The sequence below is a fragment of the Balaenoptera ricei genome, chromosome 19 (assembly GCF_028023285.1).
Source record: "Balaenoptera ricei isolate mBalRic1 chromosome 19, mBalRic1.hap2, whole genome shotgun sequence".
NCBI classification, from domain to species: Eukaryota; Metazoa; Chordata; class Mammalia; order Artiodactyla; family Balaenopteridae; genus Balaenoptera; species Balaenoptera ricei.
The window spans coordinates 672,228-685,076 of NC_082657.1; the positions used below are offsets into that span (position 1 = coordinate 672,228).

The following is a 12,849-nucleotide window of genomic DNA, read 5'->3' on the forward strand; positions in this document are numbered from 1 at the left end:
CAACACAGGGGGTGACAGAGTCAGCTTCCCTGAGCACACTGGGTTGGTGACTGATGCACACTGTGTGGGCCTGCCGGCTGGTGGCCTTCCCACATAACTGGGGATTCTCCCCACTGTGCATGCTCAGATGTATGACAGTCAATTCAGACAGATGGCTCCTCAGATAGTTTCCTCTAGTGCCCTTATACTGAACACCGAAACTGCACATTTCCTGCACATCTATGCCATTGTGTAGTGTGAACTCTCTGATGTTGAAAGAGGTTACATTTTCCTATACAGTAAGTCCCCTACATACAAACCTTCAAGTTGTGAGCTTTCAAAATGCGAACATGCGTTCGCATGTCCAATCACGAGTTAGTTCATGTGTCTGGCGTACATTTTAACATGTGTGTATCCTCTACAAGTGCTTGTGCTTTTGCATACTTACTGTACAGTACTGTATAGAGTAGTACAGTATCTTTATTTCAAGCCCAGGATGTCCAGAAACAAGCATAAAAGCAGAGGTGATGTGAAAGATTTTGGACGATGTGAACCAGCAACAAACTACGAACACTGTAGAAGAGTCCCTGGATCTCATCAGGCTCAGCCTGGATGAGTGAAAATGAGAAACAACACAGAGCTTCGAGGCAGGTTACATTTAAATATGATATTGGGAGATGTGGAAGAAACTGTGACAACTATAGAAATTGATGAAGAAACATAGGAAGAAATATATAAATCAACAAAATGGAATATTCCAATGCTCTTTTTCCGGGGAGATGGTGTTGTCCTAGTTGCCCCGCCATTGAGAGTTGGCTGAAACAAAGAATTTATCCTGTGTGGAAAAAGAGATTTTGTATGATTGCCTCTTTAAATGTAGACGATATTCAAAAGAGAAACTAGTGTACAATTTGATATTAAGAAACAACCAAGAATTCTTCCACTCCTGAAATAAGTTGATTTGCAGATAACTCACAAATTCTTAGGCTAAATGGCAGTTTAATTTTCTCCAACCCTTCCAATAAATGTGATCACCAAGATGCAGAACTTTTTCAGGAGTTCATTTGCCCCAATGTTTTTTCAGACAATTTCTGGGTTTCTTTCTTTAAATTGTTTCCTTTTTTGATTTAAAAAAAAAAAAAAAAGCAATGGTGATGTAGCTGGTACTATTGTACTTTTCAAGGTAAAGTGTGATTAAAAATGTTTTACTTTTTGTTTTTTATGTATTATTTGTGTGAAAAGTATTATAAACCTATTACAGTACAGTACTATATAGCCTATTGTGTTAGTTGGGTACCTAGGCTAACTCTGTTGGACTTAAGAACAAATTGGACTTACAAACTCACTCTCAGAATGGAACTTGTTAGTTTGTATAAGACTTACTGTAAAAGGTTTCCCACATTCACTGAACTCTTACGGCCTTTCTCCACTGTGACCTCTCTGATGACAACGCAGTTTGGACGTGGTAATAAAAGATTTCCCGCATGCACTGCACACATAAGGCCTTTCTCCAGTGTGAACCCTCTGATGATAATGGAGAGTGGAACTACAGGTAAAAGATTTACCACATTCACTGCACTCATAAGGCCTTTCTCCTGTGTGAATTCTCTGGTGTATTATGAGGTTATTTCTTTGGATAAAGGATTTCCCACATTCGCTACACTCATAAGGTCTTTCTCCAGAATGAACTCTCTGATGATAATGGAGGTCAGACCTAGAGATAAAAGATTTCCCACATTCACTGCACTCATAAGGTCTTTCTCCAGTGTGAGCTCTCTGATGGTAACGAAGGCTGGAGCTGAAGGTAAAAGATTTCCCACATTCATTGCACACATAAGGCCTTTCTCCTGTATGAATTCTCTGGTGTAAAATGAGGTTATTTCTCCGATTAAACGATTTCCCACATTCACTGCACTCGAAAGGCCTTTCTCCTGTGTGAACTCTCCAGTGTTGAATGAGTGTCCACCTATTGTTAAAAGATTTCCCACATTCAGTGCACTTAAAAGGCTTTTCACCAGTGTGAGCTTTCTGGTGTTGATTCAATTGGGATCCATATTTAAACAATTTCCCACACTCACTACATTCATAAGGCCTTTCTCCTGTGTGAACTCTCTGGTGTTGAATGAGAACCCACCTATTGTTAAAAGATTTCCCACATTCACTGCACTCATAAGGCCTTTCTCCAGTGTGAACTCTTTGATGATAATGGAGGTTAGAGCTAGTGGTAAAAGACTTCCCACATTCACTGCACTCATAAGGCCTTTCTCCTGTGTGAGATCTCTGATGGTATCTGAGAGCAGGCCTAGAGATAAAAGATTTCCCACAGTCACTACACTCATAAGGCCTTTCTCCTGTGTGAGATCTCTGATGATAAGTGAGGGCTGAGCTAGAGGTAAAAGATTTCGAACATTCACTGCACACGTAACTGTTTTCTCCATTGTGCCATGTGTGGGGAGAAATCAGGACAGATTTGTAGAGTAAGGATTTCCCACACTTGCTGCACTTGTACTGCCTTGCCCCAGTATGAATGCTTTGATGTTGACTGAGGGTTGAGCTTTGCCTAAAGGATTTTCCAGATTCACCACACACATGAAGCCTTTCTCCAGCATGGACTCTCTGGTGTACAACAAATGAGGATTTGTACCTGAATGTTTTCCCACAGTCACTGCACACAAAACAAGGTCTTCCAGTGTGGACCCCCTGGTCCTGAACAAGTGTGTGTTTGGGGCTGAGGGCTTTCTTGCATTCTCCCCAGGTGTGATGACTTCTCCTGCCTTGTGAAGTTGACCCGCACTGGGTGATTTTGTTTGGCTTCTCGACAGTACAAGTGGCCTGTTGCTGCAGATGTCCCACAATGGTCAGGAAGTCCTTTTCAAACTCCTTACAGGTAAATGGCTTCTGTGACACATGGAACCTGCAGCTCTTCACAAACAAGGCCTCATCCACACTGCTTCTGAGAGTTTTCTCTCCCATGTGCTGCTCCTGGTGCTGTTTAAAGTTTGCACTAAAATAAAATAGTTTCACGCATGCCCCACACCTCAACAGTTTCTGGCTGTGTTGTGTTTCCTGATCCTCAGCCAAGTGGAAAACATTTCTCAAGACTGGACCACACATCTCACAGGGGTGCGTCTTCTGGGAACACAAAGCTGCCTTGGGAGTCCTAGCCTGTGACACTCCTAGAGAAGCGATTTGTTCAAAAGGTGCCTCTGCATCCTCTGCTCCACAGCAGCAACCTGAACAGAAAGAAATGCTGGTCAAGTACATGTCGACTATAGAGAAGGGTCAAGCTCATCACAGATGTGCATCTGTCTCAACTACAAAACAGCCAGAAAACAATTAACAAGATGGCAACAGTAAGTCCTTACAAAATTCTACAATTCAAAAACAGCAACAAGGGGACTTCCCTGGTGGTGCAGTGGTTAAGAATCCGCCTGCCAATGCAGGGGACACGGGTTCAAGCCCTGGTCCAGGAAGATCGCACATGCAGGAGAGCAACTAAGCCCGTGTGCCACAACTACCGAGGCTGCGCTCTAGAGCCCGTGAGCCACAACCACTGAGCCCGTGTGCCACAACTACTGAGCCTGCATGCCACAACTACTGAGCCCACATGCCACAACTACTGAAGCCCGTGCACCTAGAGCCCATGCTCCGCAATGAGAAGCCACCGCAATGAGAAGCCCGTGCACCGCAACGAAGAGTAGCACCCGCTCGCCACAACTAGAGAAAGCCCATGCACAGCAACGAAGACCCAATGCAGCCATAAATAAATAAATAAATAAATAAATAAATAAATAAATTTAAAAATAAAAATAAAACAGCAGCAAGGACCTCCCTAGCGGTCCAGTGGTTAACACTCCACACTTCCACTGCAAGAGGCATGGGTTTGATCCCTGGTCGGGGAACTAAGATTCCACATGCCATGTGGTGTGGCCAAAAACAAAAAACAAAAAAACCCCAGCAGCCAAATCAATAAAAGAACAAGACCCAATCATACGTTGCCAAAAAGAGACTCACTTCAGCAATAAGGACACACATAGGCTGAAAGTGAAGGCAACATAAAGACATTTCATGCAAATGGAAAACCAAAAGCCAGCAGGAGTAGCTATACTTGTATCAGACAAAATGAACATTAAGTGAATATCTGCCACAACAGACAAAGAGGTTCATGATATAATGATAAAGGAGTTAATTCATCAAGAGACTATAACAATGGTAAGTGTATATGCATCTAACATTGGAGCACAAAAATATATGAATCAAATATTAACCAATCTGAAGGCAGAAATACACAGGAACACAATAATAAGGGACTTCAATATTCTCCTTTCAACAACAGGTAGATCATCCAGACAGAAATTCAACAAGAAAACTTTGGACTGGAACTATACTTTAGATGAAATGGACATATACAAAACATAGCATCCAAATGCAGCAAAATACACATTCTCCTCAAGTGCATACAGAACATTCCCTAAAAAATAAAAATGAAAAAAACCCAAACAAACAACAACAACAATGAAAGAACATTCCCTAGAGCAGATCATATGTTATAGGTTATAAAACCAGGTCTAACAAATTTAAGGAGATCAAAATAATACAAGGTATCTTTGCTGACCACAATGGTATGAAACAACAAATCAGTAACACAAGAAAAGTGGGGAAATTCACAAATATGTGTAAATTAAACAACACAATCATGAAAAAACAATGGGTCTCAGAAGAAACCAAAAAACACCTTAAGACAAATGAAAACAGAAACACAAAGTACCAAAACTTATGGGACACAGCAAAAGCAGTTCAAAGAGGGAAATTTAGATAAATAAATGCCTAATGTAGGCATTTATAGAAAAATAAAAATCGTGGCTTCACAGGTGACATCTACCAAACACTCAAAGAAGATTAAAATACCTATCCTTTTCAAACTCTTCCAAAATACTGAAGAAAAAGGAATGCTTCCTAACTCATTTTACTAGGCTAACATCACCCAATACCAAAAACAGATGAAGACAACACAAAAAAAGAAAATTATAGGACAACATCTCTGATGAACACAGATGCAAAAACACTGAACAAAGTATTAGCAAACTAAATACAACATTAAAAGGATCGTACACCATGATTATTCCAGGGATGCAAGGATGGTTCGACATCTACAAAATCTATCAATGTGATACATCACATTAACAAATGTGATACACCATATTAACAAAATGAAGGATTAAAACCATATGATCATCTCAATAGATACAGAGAATGTATCTGACAAGATTCATCACCCATTTATGATAAAAACTCTGAAAGAAGTGGGTAAGGAAGGAACATACCTCAACATAATAAAGGCCATATATGAAAAACCCCTCAGCTGACATCAAACTCAATGGTGAAAAGTCAAAAGCTATCCCTCTAAAATCAGGAACAAAAAAAGGATGTCAACTATCTCCACTCTTCTTCAACACAGTATTGGAAGTCCTAGCCAGAGCAGTAAGGCAAGAAAAACAAAAGGCATCTAAAGTAGAAAGGAAGATGTAAAATTTTCACTATTTGCAGATAACATGATTTTACACATAGAAAACTCTAAAGACTCCACCAAAAAACTATTAGAAATAATCAACAAATAAAGTTGCAGAGTACAAAATCAACATACAAAACTCAGTTGAATGTCTAAACTCGAGCAATGAGCTAGCAAAAAAAAGGAATTAAGAAAACAATCTCATTTAAATGGCAACAAAAAGAATAAAATATATAGGTATAAACTTAACTACGGATAAAGACCCATACAATGAAAACTATAAGACATTATTGAAAGACTGAAAAAGAAATCTTTTCAAACAAATGGAAAGATATTCCACACTCATTGATTGGATGAATTAACACTGTTAAAATGTGCATATTAGGGACCTCCCTGGGGGTCCAGTGGGTAAGACTCTGAGCTCCCAATGCAGGGGGCCTGGGTTCGATCCCTGGTCAGGGAACTAGATCCCACATGCATGCCTCAACTAAGAGTCCGTATGCCACAACTAAGACCTGGTGCAGCCTAAATAAATAAGTAAATAAATCTACTCTTTAAAAAAAAAAAAAAGTCCATATTGGGACTTCCCTGGTGGCGCAGTAGTTAAGACTCCGCCTGCCAATGCAGGGGACATGGGTTTGAGCCCTGGTCCGGGAAGATCCCACATGCCGTGGAGCAACTAAGCCAGTGTGTCAAAACTACTGAGCCTGTGCTCTAGAGCCTGCGAGCCACAACTACTGAGCCCACGCGCCACAACTACTGAAGCCCACACGCCTAGAGCCTGTGCTCCGCAACAAGAGAAGCCACCACAATAAGAAGCCCGTGCACCACAATGAAGAGTAGCCCCAATCGCCACAAGTAGAGAAAGTCTGCACGCAACAAGAAGACCCAACGCAGCCAAAAAAAATATAATAATAATAAATAAAAAATAAATTCATAAAAACTAAATAGGTGCTTCCCTGGTGGCGCAGTGGTTGAGAATCCGCCTGCCAGTGCAGGGAACACAGGTTCGATCTCTGGTCCAGGAAGATCCCACGTGCCGCAGAGCAACTAAGCCCGTGCGCCACAACTACTGAGCCTGTGCTCTAGAGCCTGTGAGCCACAACTACTGAGCCACATGCCGCAACTACTGAAGCCCACATGCCTAGAGCCCGTGCTCTGCATCAAGAGAAACCACTGCAATGAGAAGCCCGTGCACTGAAATGAAGAGTAGCCCCCGCTTGCCGCAACTAGAGAAAGCCCGCGTGCAACGAAGACCCAACACAGCTAAAATTAAAAAAAAAACAAAAAAACCACTAAATAAAATAAAATGTCCATATTACCTAAAGCAATTTACAGATTGAATGCAATCCCTATTGAAATCCCATAAAAAATAAATTTATAAAAATAAATAAAATGTCCATATTACCTAAAGAAATCTACAGATTGAATGCAATCCCTATTGAAATCCCAATGACATTTTCCACAGAAATAAAACAAAAAATTCTACTATTTATATAAAACCACAAAAGATCACAAATAGCCAAAGCAACCTGAGATTAAAAAAAAAAAAAACAAAGCTGGGGAATTCCCTGGCAATCCAGTGGTTAGGACTCAGCGCTTTCACTGCAGTGGCCCGGGTTCAATCCCTGGTCCAGGAACCAAGATCCAACAAGCCACACTACATGGCCCAAACAAAGAAATAAACAAACACCAAAAAACAAACAAAAAACCCCCAAACAACAACAAAAACAAAGCTATAGGTATCACACCCCCTGATTTCAAACTATATTACAAAGCCATAGTAATCAAAACAGCATGGTATTGGCAGAAAAACATATACATAGATCAAAAGAAACAGAATTGGGAACCCAAAAATAAACCCACACATATGTGGACAACTAAGATTGATAAAGGAGCAAAAACCATACAATGGAGAAAGGTCTTCAATAAATGGTGTTGGGAAAACTGGATAGTCACATGCAAAAAAATTAAACTAGACCTCTATCTCACATCATACACAAAAGTCAACTCAAAAAGAATTAAAGACTTGAATGTAATATCTGAAACCATAAAACTCCCAGAAGAAAACACAGGCAGCACACTCTTTGACATCAGTCTTACCAATCAATAACTTTCTAGATATGTCTCTTCAGTGAAGGGAAACAAAGGAAAAAAATAAACAAATGGGATTACATCAAACCAAAAAGCTTCTGCACGGCAAAGGAAACCATCAATAAAAAGACATCCTGAGACTTCCCTGGCGGTCCAGTGGTTAAGACTGCCTTTCCACTGCAAGGGGCATGGGTTCGATCCTTGTTTGGGGAACTAAGATCCTGCATGCCATGCAGCAGCAAACCACCCCCTCACCCCCCGCCCAAAAAAAAACACCCTATTGAATGGGAGAAGATATCTGCAAGTGGTATATCTAATAATGGGTTACTATCCAAAATATATAAAGAACTCACACAACTCAACAACAATAACAAAACCAAAACAACCCAATTAAAAAATGGGCAGAGGAGCTGAATAGACATCTTTCCAAAAGACATACAGATGGCCAACAGGAACAAAACCAGTATCTCCATGAAATACACGCACGTGCATATATATATATATATATATATAATAATGCAACATAATTCAGAAGAACCAAGATATGGAAACATTATAAGGTGTTCATCAGGAGACGAAATGATACAGAAAATATGATATACACATAGACACATGCACCAACTTTCCCATGCACATGTGTGCAGAAATACTCAGCCATGAAAAAGGAAAAACTGCCACTTGCAACAAGGATGAACCTAGAGGACATTATGCTAAGTGAAATAAGCCACAGAGAGAAAGACAAATACTGTATATTACTTATATAGAGAATCTTAAAAAAAGTAAAACTTAGAGAAACATAAAGCAGAATGCCAGATATTGAGGATTAAAGAAATGGGGAGATATTGGTCAAAAACACTTCCAGTTGATGAGTAAGTTCTAAGGATCGAATGTGTAGCATAGTGACTATAGTTATTTTAAATTTTTTTCTAAATTTATTTATTTATCTATTTATTTATTTTGGCTGCGTTGCGTCTTCTTGCTGCGCGTGGGATTTAGTTGCGGCGAGCAGGGGCTACTCTTCATCGCAGTGAGCGGGCTTCTCATTGCAGTGGCTTCTCTTGTTGCGAAGCACAGGCTACAGTAGTTGCAGCACGTGGACTCAGTAGTTGTGGCTTGCGGGCTCTAGAGCACAGGCTCAGTAGTTGTGGCACACAGGCTTAGTTCTCCACAGCATATGGGATCTTCCTGGACCAAGGCTCGAACCCAGGTCCCCTGCATTGTCAGGCGGATTCTTAACCACTGTGCCACCAGGGAAGTCCACTATGGTTATTTGTTAACACTGTATTGTACACTTGAAATTTGCTAAAAGAGTAGATCCTAGGTGTTCTCACACACACACACACATAGAAAAGTAATTATGTCAGGTGACAGGTATGTTAATTAACTTCACAATGGTAATTATTTCATAATATATATGTATATCAAATCATCACATTATATATATTAAATACAGAAATTTTGTCAATTATACCTCGATAAAGTTAGGGCAGGATGAAATGGATAGAAGAGGTCTAAATATCACAAAATGAACTATATAGGATAGAGTTCAATAGTAGTCCATGTACGTAGTCACCATGACAATGGCTGCAATTCCATAAACAGGTAGGCACAAGAAATTGTCAGATAAAGGAGTGGCCACAGAAACTGCATGGATCTGGACACACTGACCCATCCACGGAAAGGGCAAGCAAGCTGCATACATTAGCCTTACTGCAAGACTACTGACCTCAAATCCTTCCCTATGAGGGTTTGGTACAGCAGGTATTAGGGCTGTAGGGAAGAAAAGAGGGTAGTGCAAACACCCCAGCCCTAACTACCACAACTACCCAGAACACTGGGGAAGCAAGCAGTGCCTACACACATGCAGGACAGAGCACCTTCTGGGGGCGGTGAGGCAGAATACAGACCCTAGCCCAGGTCACTGGGGAGGGTGAGGGTCTTACCCAGTGAGGATATAAGTGTGTAGTTCTCCAGCATCACATCAAGGTACAGGCGTATCTGAGCCTCATCAAGGAGCCTCCATTCCTCCCAGGAGAAGTACACGGCAATGTCTTCAAAGGTCACACCAACCTGTCACAAAGGGGGCAGATGAAAGCTTGAACATTCTCTGAGAAATCACAACACATCTCTCCCCACACCTATGCCATTCCCATCCTCCACTGGAGCTCCCCACCTCAGAGGAGATACCAGGCCCTGGTGCCACTGATGCCTGCTCTCTCTTCATCATCCTGTTTTATCACTGTGCTCAGCCCTCAGCAGTAACTGGCGGGGCGGGGGGGTGGGGCGGGGGATGGTGCACCCAGATGCCATCTAAGCTCTGAGCTTGGCCGGTAATATCTCGTCCCTCCAGCCAAGCAATTCCCCTGGGGTCTCTCAAATTGTGGGAATCCAGGCACAGCCAAATGTAAGCTCATGCTTCACGTATAAATCCTCAACACCAGGGCCTGGGGGCCATCAGCTCCCACTTCCTCTCCATGTGCACATCATTCTGTAGATGACATTTCTCTCACAATTTCAGACCCTACAGTTGCGCTTCCACAGCACTGCCACATCCCTGCACCACACCATAGAATTCTCCCTGAACACACCCACACATTTGGCGCTTGGCATCCAGAGAGGGCTTAAGAAATTCAAACAAGATTCGGTACAACCCCAGTCCTCTGATGGATCCAACACCAGAGTAAGCCACAAATGCTGATTAGAAGATCTCCTCAACTGCCTCTAATCTTTGCTTCAGTATTAGCCACCCAGAACCACGTGTGAATTTCATATTCCCTCAACTCTCTTCAACTTTTTTACTGCCAGTTCTGCCCTTTCAGCAGCCACAACACTCCTCTCTCTCTCCACTCAACCTCTGTAAAAAACAAACAAACAAACAAACAAAAAAACCCAGTCCTAAAAACCTCCCTGCCAGGCATAGTGATCCACAAATGATGACATTTGCTGCGGACCATATCCACTAGCAAGCCTCAAAAGTCCCAGACCAAGTCAAAGCTCATCACAAAATTCTGGAGAAGCCACATAGTAGTAATACTAAATAAGCAACAGCCCCAGTCTCACTGCCTTCTTGTCTCAACTACTCCTAAGTCTCCTCAGCCGTCACTTGTCCACTCATCCCATGGAAGCCTCGGCCTCCCGCCAGATCAACCTCTCTCCCATACTGTTCCCACTGCCACTTCTCTACCTCACTTGGGTTTGCAATGCCCAGCAAACCAACCAGGCCCTGAGCCGGAGAACCACTCCTCAGCACACACCAATCTTTCTGACCTACTAATACCATGGTCCCTATAACCTGTACTCCCCTCCTAAATGTGATCCACAGCTCCACCCTGGTCCACACAATGGCCATCACTTTTGAAACTTTCCATTCCTGAACACCTTCTCCAGTTTTCCAGACCTGCCTGTCCAGCTGCCCACTTGTTGCCTACACTCACTCTTCTCTGAAACATCTCAGACTCTTAACAGAGCCAAAACAAACTTATAACATTCCCAAGAAAAATTAACCTGCTGCTAATGTCCCCATCCAGTTGATGGGCCTTCCATCCCTTCGTCTACTAGGACCAAAACCCCTAGGGTCATCCCTCACTACTTCCTTTCTCTTGGCACCAGCAACACCCACAATTTGGTTTCTCCCTTCTCAAAAAACTGATCCAGAATTCAACCACTTCTCGCATATCCAAGACAGTCACTCTGGTCCATCAACACTCACCTAGGCTATTGCTATTAATCCGTCTGTACTTCGTGTCTCCTCCCTTACCCCCCTAAATTGTTCTATTCTTTGCAGCCAGAGGAAGCCTATTTTAGTCTGGGTGAGATCACTTCCCACCTGAGAGTCAAACTTATATCACCTGTGTAATAAACGGCTTTTTTTTTTTTTTTTTGGCCACACCATGCGGCTTGTGGGATCTTAGTTCTCTGACCGGGGATTGAAACCCGCCCTTGGCAGTGAGAGCGCGGAGTCCTAACCACTGGAACGCCAGGAAAGTCCCATAAACGGCCAACTTTTCATGCAGCAACGCTGCAAGCTTAACTCTGGGCAGCAGCATCTTGTTCCTAGCAGAAACAATCGAGAATTGCCCCAGTCCCTGATCAGTCAGACCGCCAAACCTCTGCACGTGACGGTGCCGGTCCCTCCGCCTGTGACCCTCTGCCACGCGCCAGCACACTGTCAGAAGAAACAGGGCCCCACCCACGGCCGCCTCATCATCCTGGACACCGGGGCCAGGGCTGTGGGCACATGAGCAGGCGCCCCGCACTCGGGGCTTTAGTGTCTGGTGGGGTGAGGGCGGTGAGGGTGGTGAGGGCCCGGAGGACGAGCGTTTACCTGACGCGGGTCCCTCGGCGCTGCCGCCGCCATCGGACCCTGTGGGCGGAGCGGGGCCGGGAGCTGTGGGAGAGGAAACGAGACGCGGGCACGGCGGTCACTCTCCCGGGCCTGGTGCGGGGCCCCCGGGGCGTCGCCGAGCCTCAGACCCGCCTCTGTGCAGCGGGTACCTTCTCAGTATAGTCACCTCTTCCCAGCACCGGTAACCGAAGCTTTCGAATTGTGAAAACGCTCAAGCACAGTCAAAATGACGTCCACAACGAGGCAGCCGGAAGTCCCGCCCTGAGGCTATTGCGTCCCAGGAAAACCCGGCTTCTCTTGCCTTAATTGGCTGATCTTCGCAGCCACCCATCGCACGGCCGTCTGGGTAATGTATTTCCTACAGATCCACAAGCGTAGGTCCAGTATGTTACAACTCTGACATCTTGGAGAAAAGGCGAAGCTACACCGCGAGGACTTACCGCTAGGAAAACCAACCAAAGTCCAGAGACGGAGGACGGGCATTGCCTCTTCTTAAAGAGAGTGCACTCAGATGTTTGAGGAATACTATCTGTAGCTGATCACCCAAATGTTTGGAGACGTTATTTCAGGCTCTGTGAAGCTCAGCGTGTTCCCAGAGTCGAAGAGTATCTTTCGAGATGCTCTCAAATCCATTAATCCAAATGTACATACCATTGCAGAGTCATTTAGACAAATAATGGAGCCACTGGAAACTGAAGCTAATAAACAATAGTGTACTCTCCGTCTGTTTGGTAAAGACAAAATAAACACTTCAGAAAGTGTAGCGATAAGAAAGATAGAAGAAGGATGTTGCGCCACCTTGAGGAAGGAGTACAAAGATGGGTCTTTGACAGTGATTCCCACAGAGAACATGTCTCCTGCCTGTGTCCACTTCATTGAGCAACACTTTCATCTACTTAATATATCTTACTTCATATCCTCA

At 43.3% G+C, this 12,849-nt stretch overlaps 1 protein-coding gene and 1 pseudogene across 1 annotated transcript in view; one reads left to right on the top strand and one right to left on the bottom strand.

The window, feature by feature from the left end:
* The first annotated feature begins 329 nt into the window (after window positions 1–329).
* LOC132353882 (U6 snRNA-associated Sm-like protein LSm3) lies at window positions 330–799 on the top strand (annotated as a pseudogene).
* LOC132352997 (zinc finger protein 256-like) overlaps window positions 742–12,849 on the bottom strand; it is a 35,811-nt gene continuing 23,703 nt past the window's right edge. The window contains exons 2-3 of the mRNA XM_059903830.1: window positions 9,526–9,652; window positions 742–3,212 (exon numbers count right to left, since the gene is read on the bottom strand). Coding sequence (XP_059759813.1) covers window positions 1,393–3,212; window positions 9,526–9,652 — 1,947 coding nt within the window. The 3' untranslated portion in view covers window positions 742–1,392. The remainder of the gene's footprint in view (window positions 3,213–9,525; window positions 9,653–12,849) is intronic.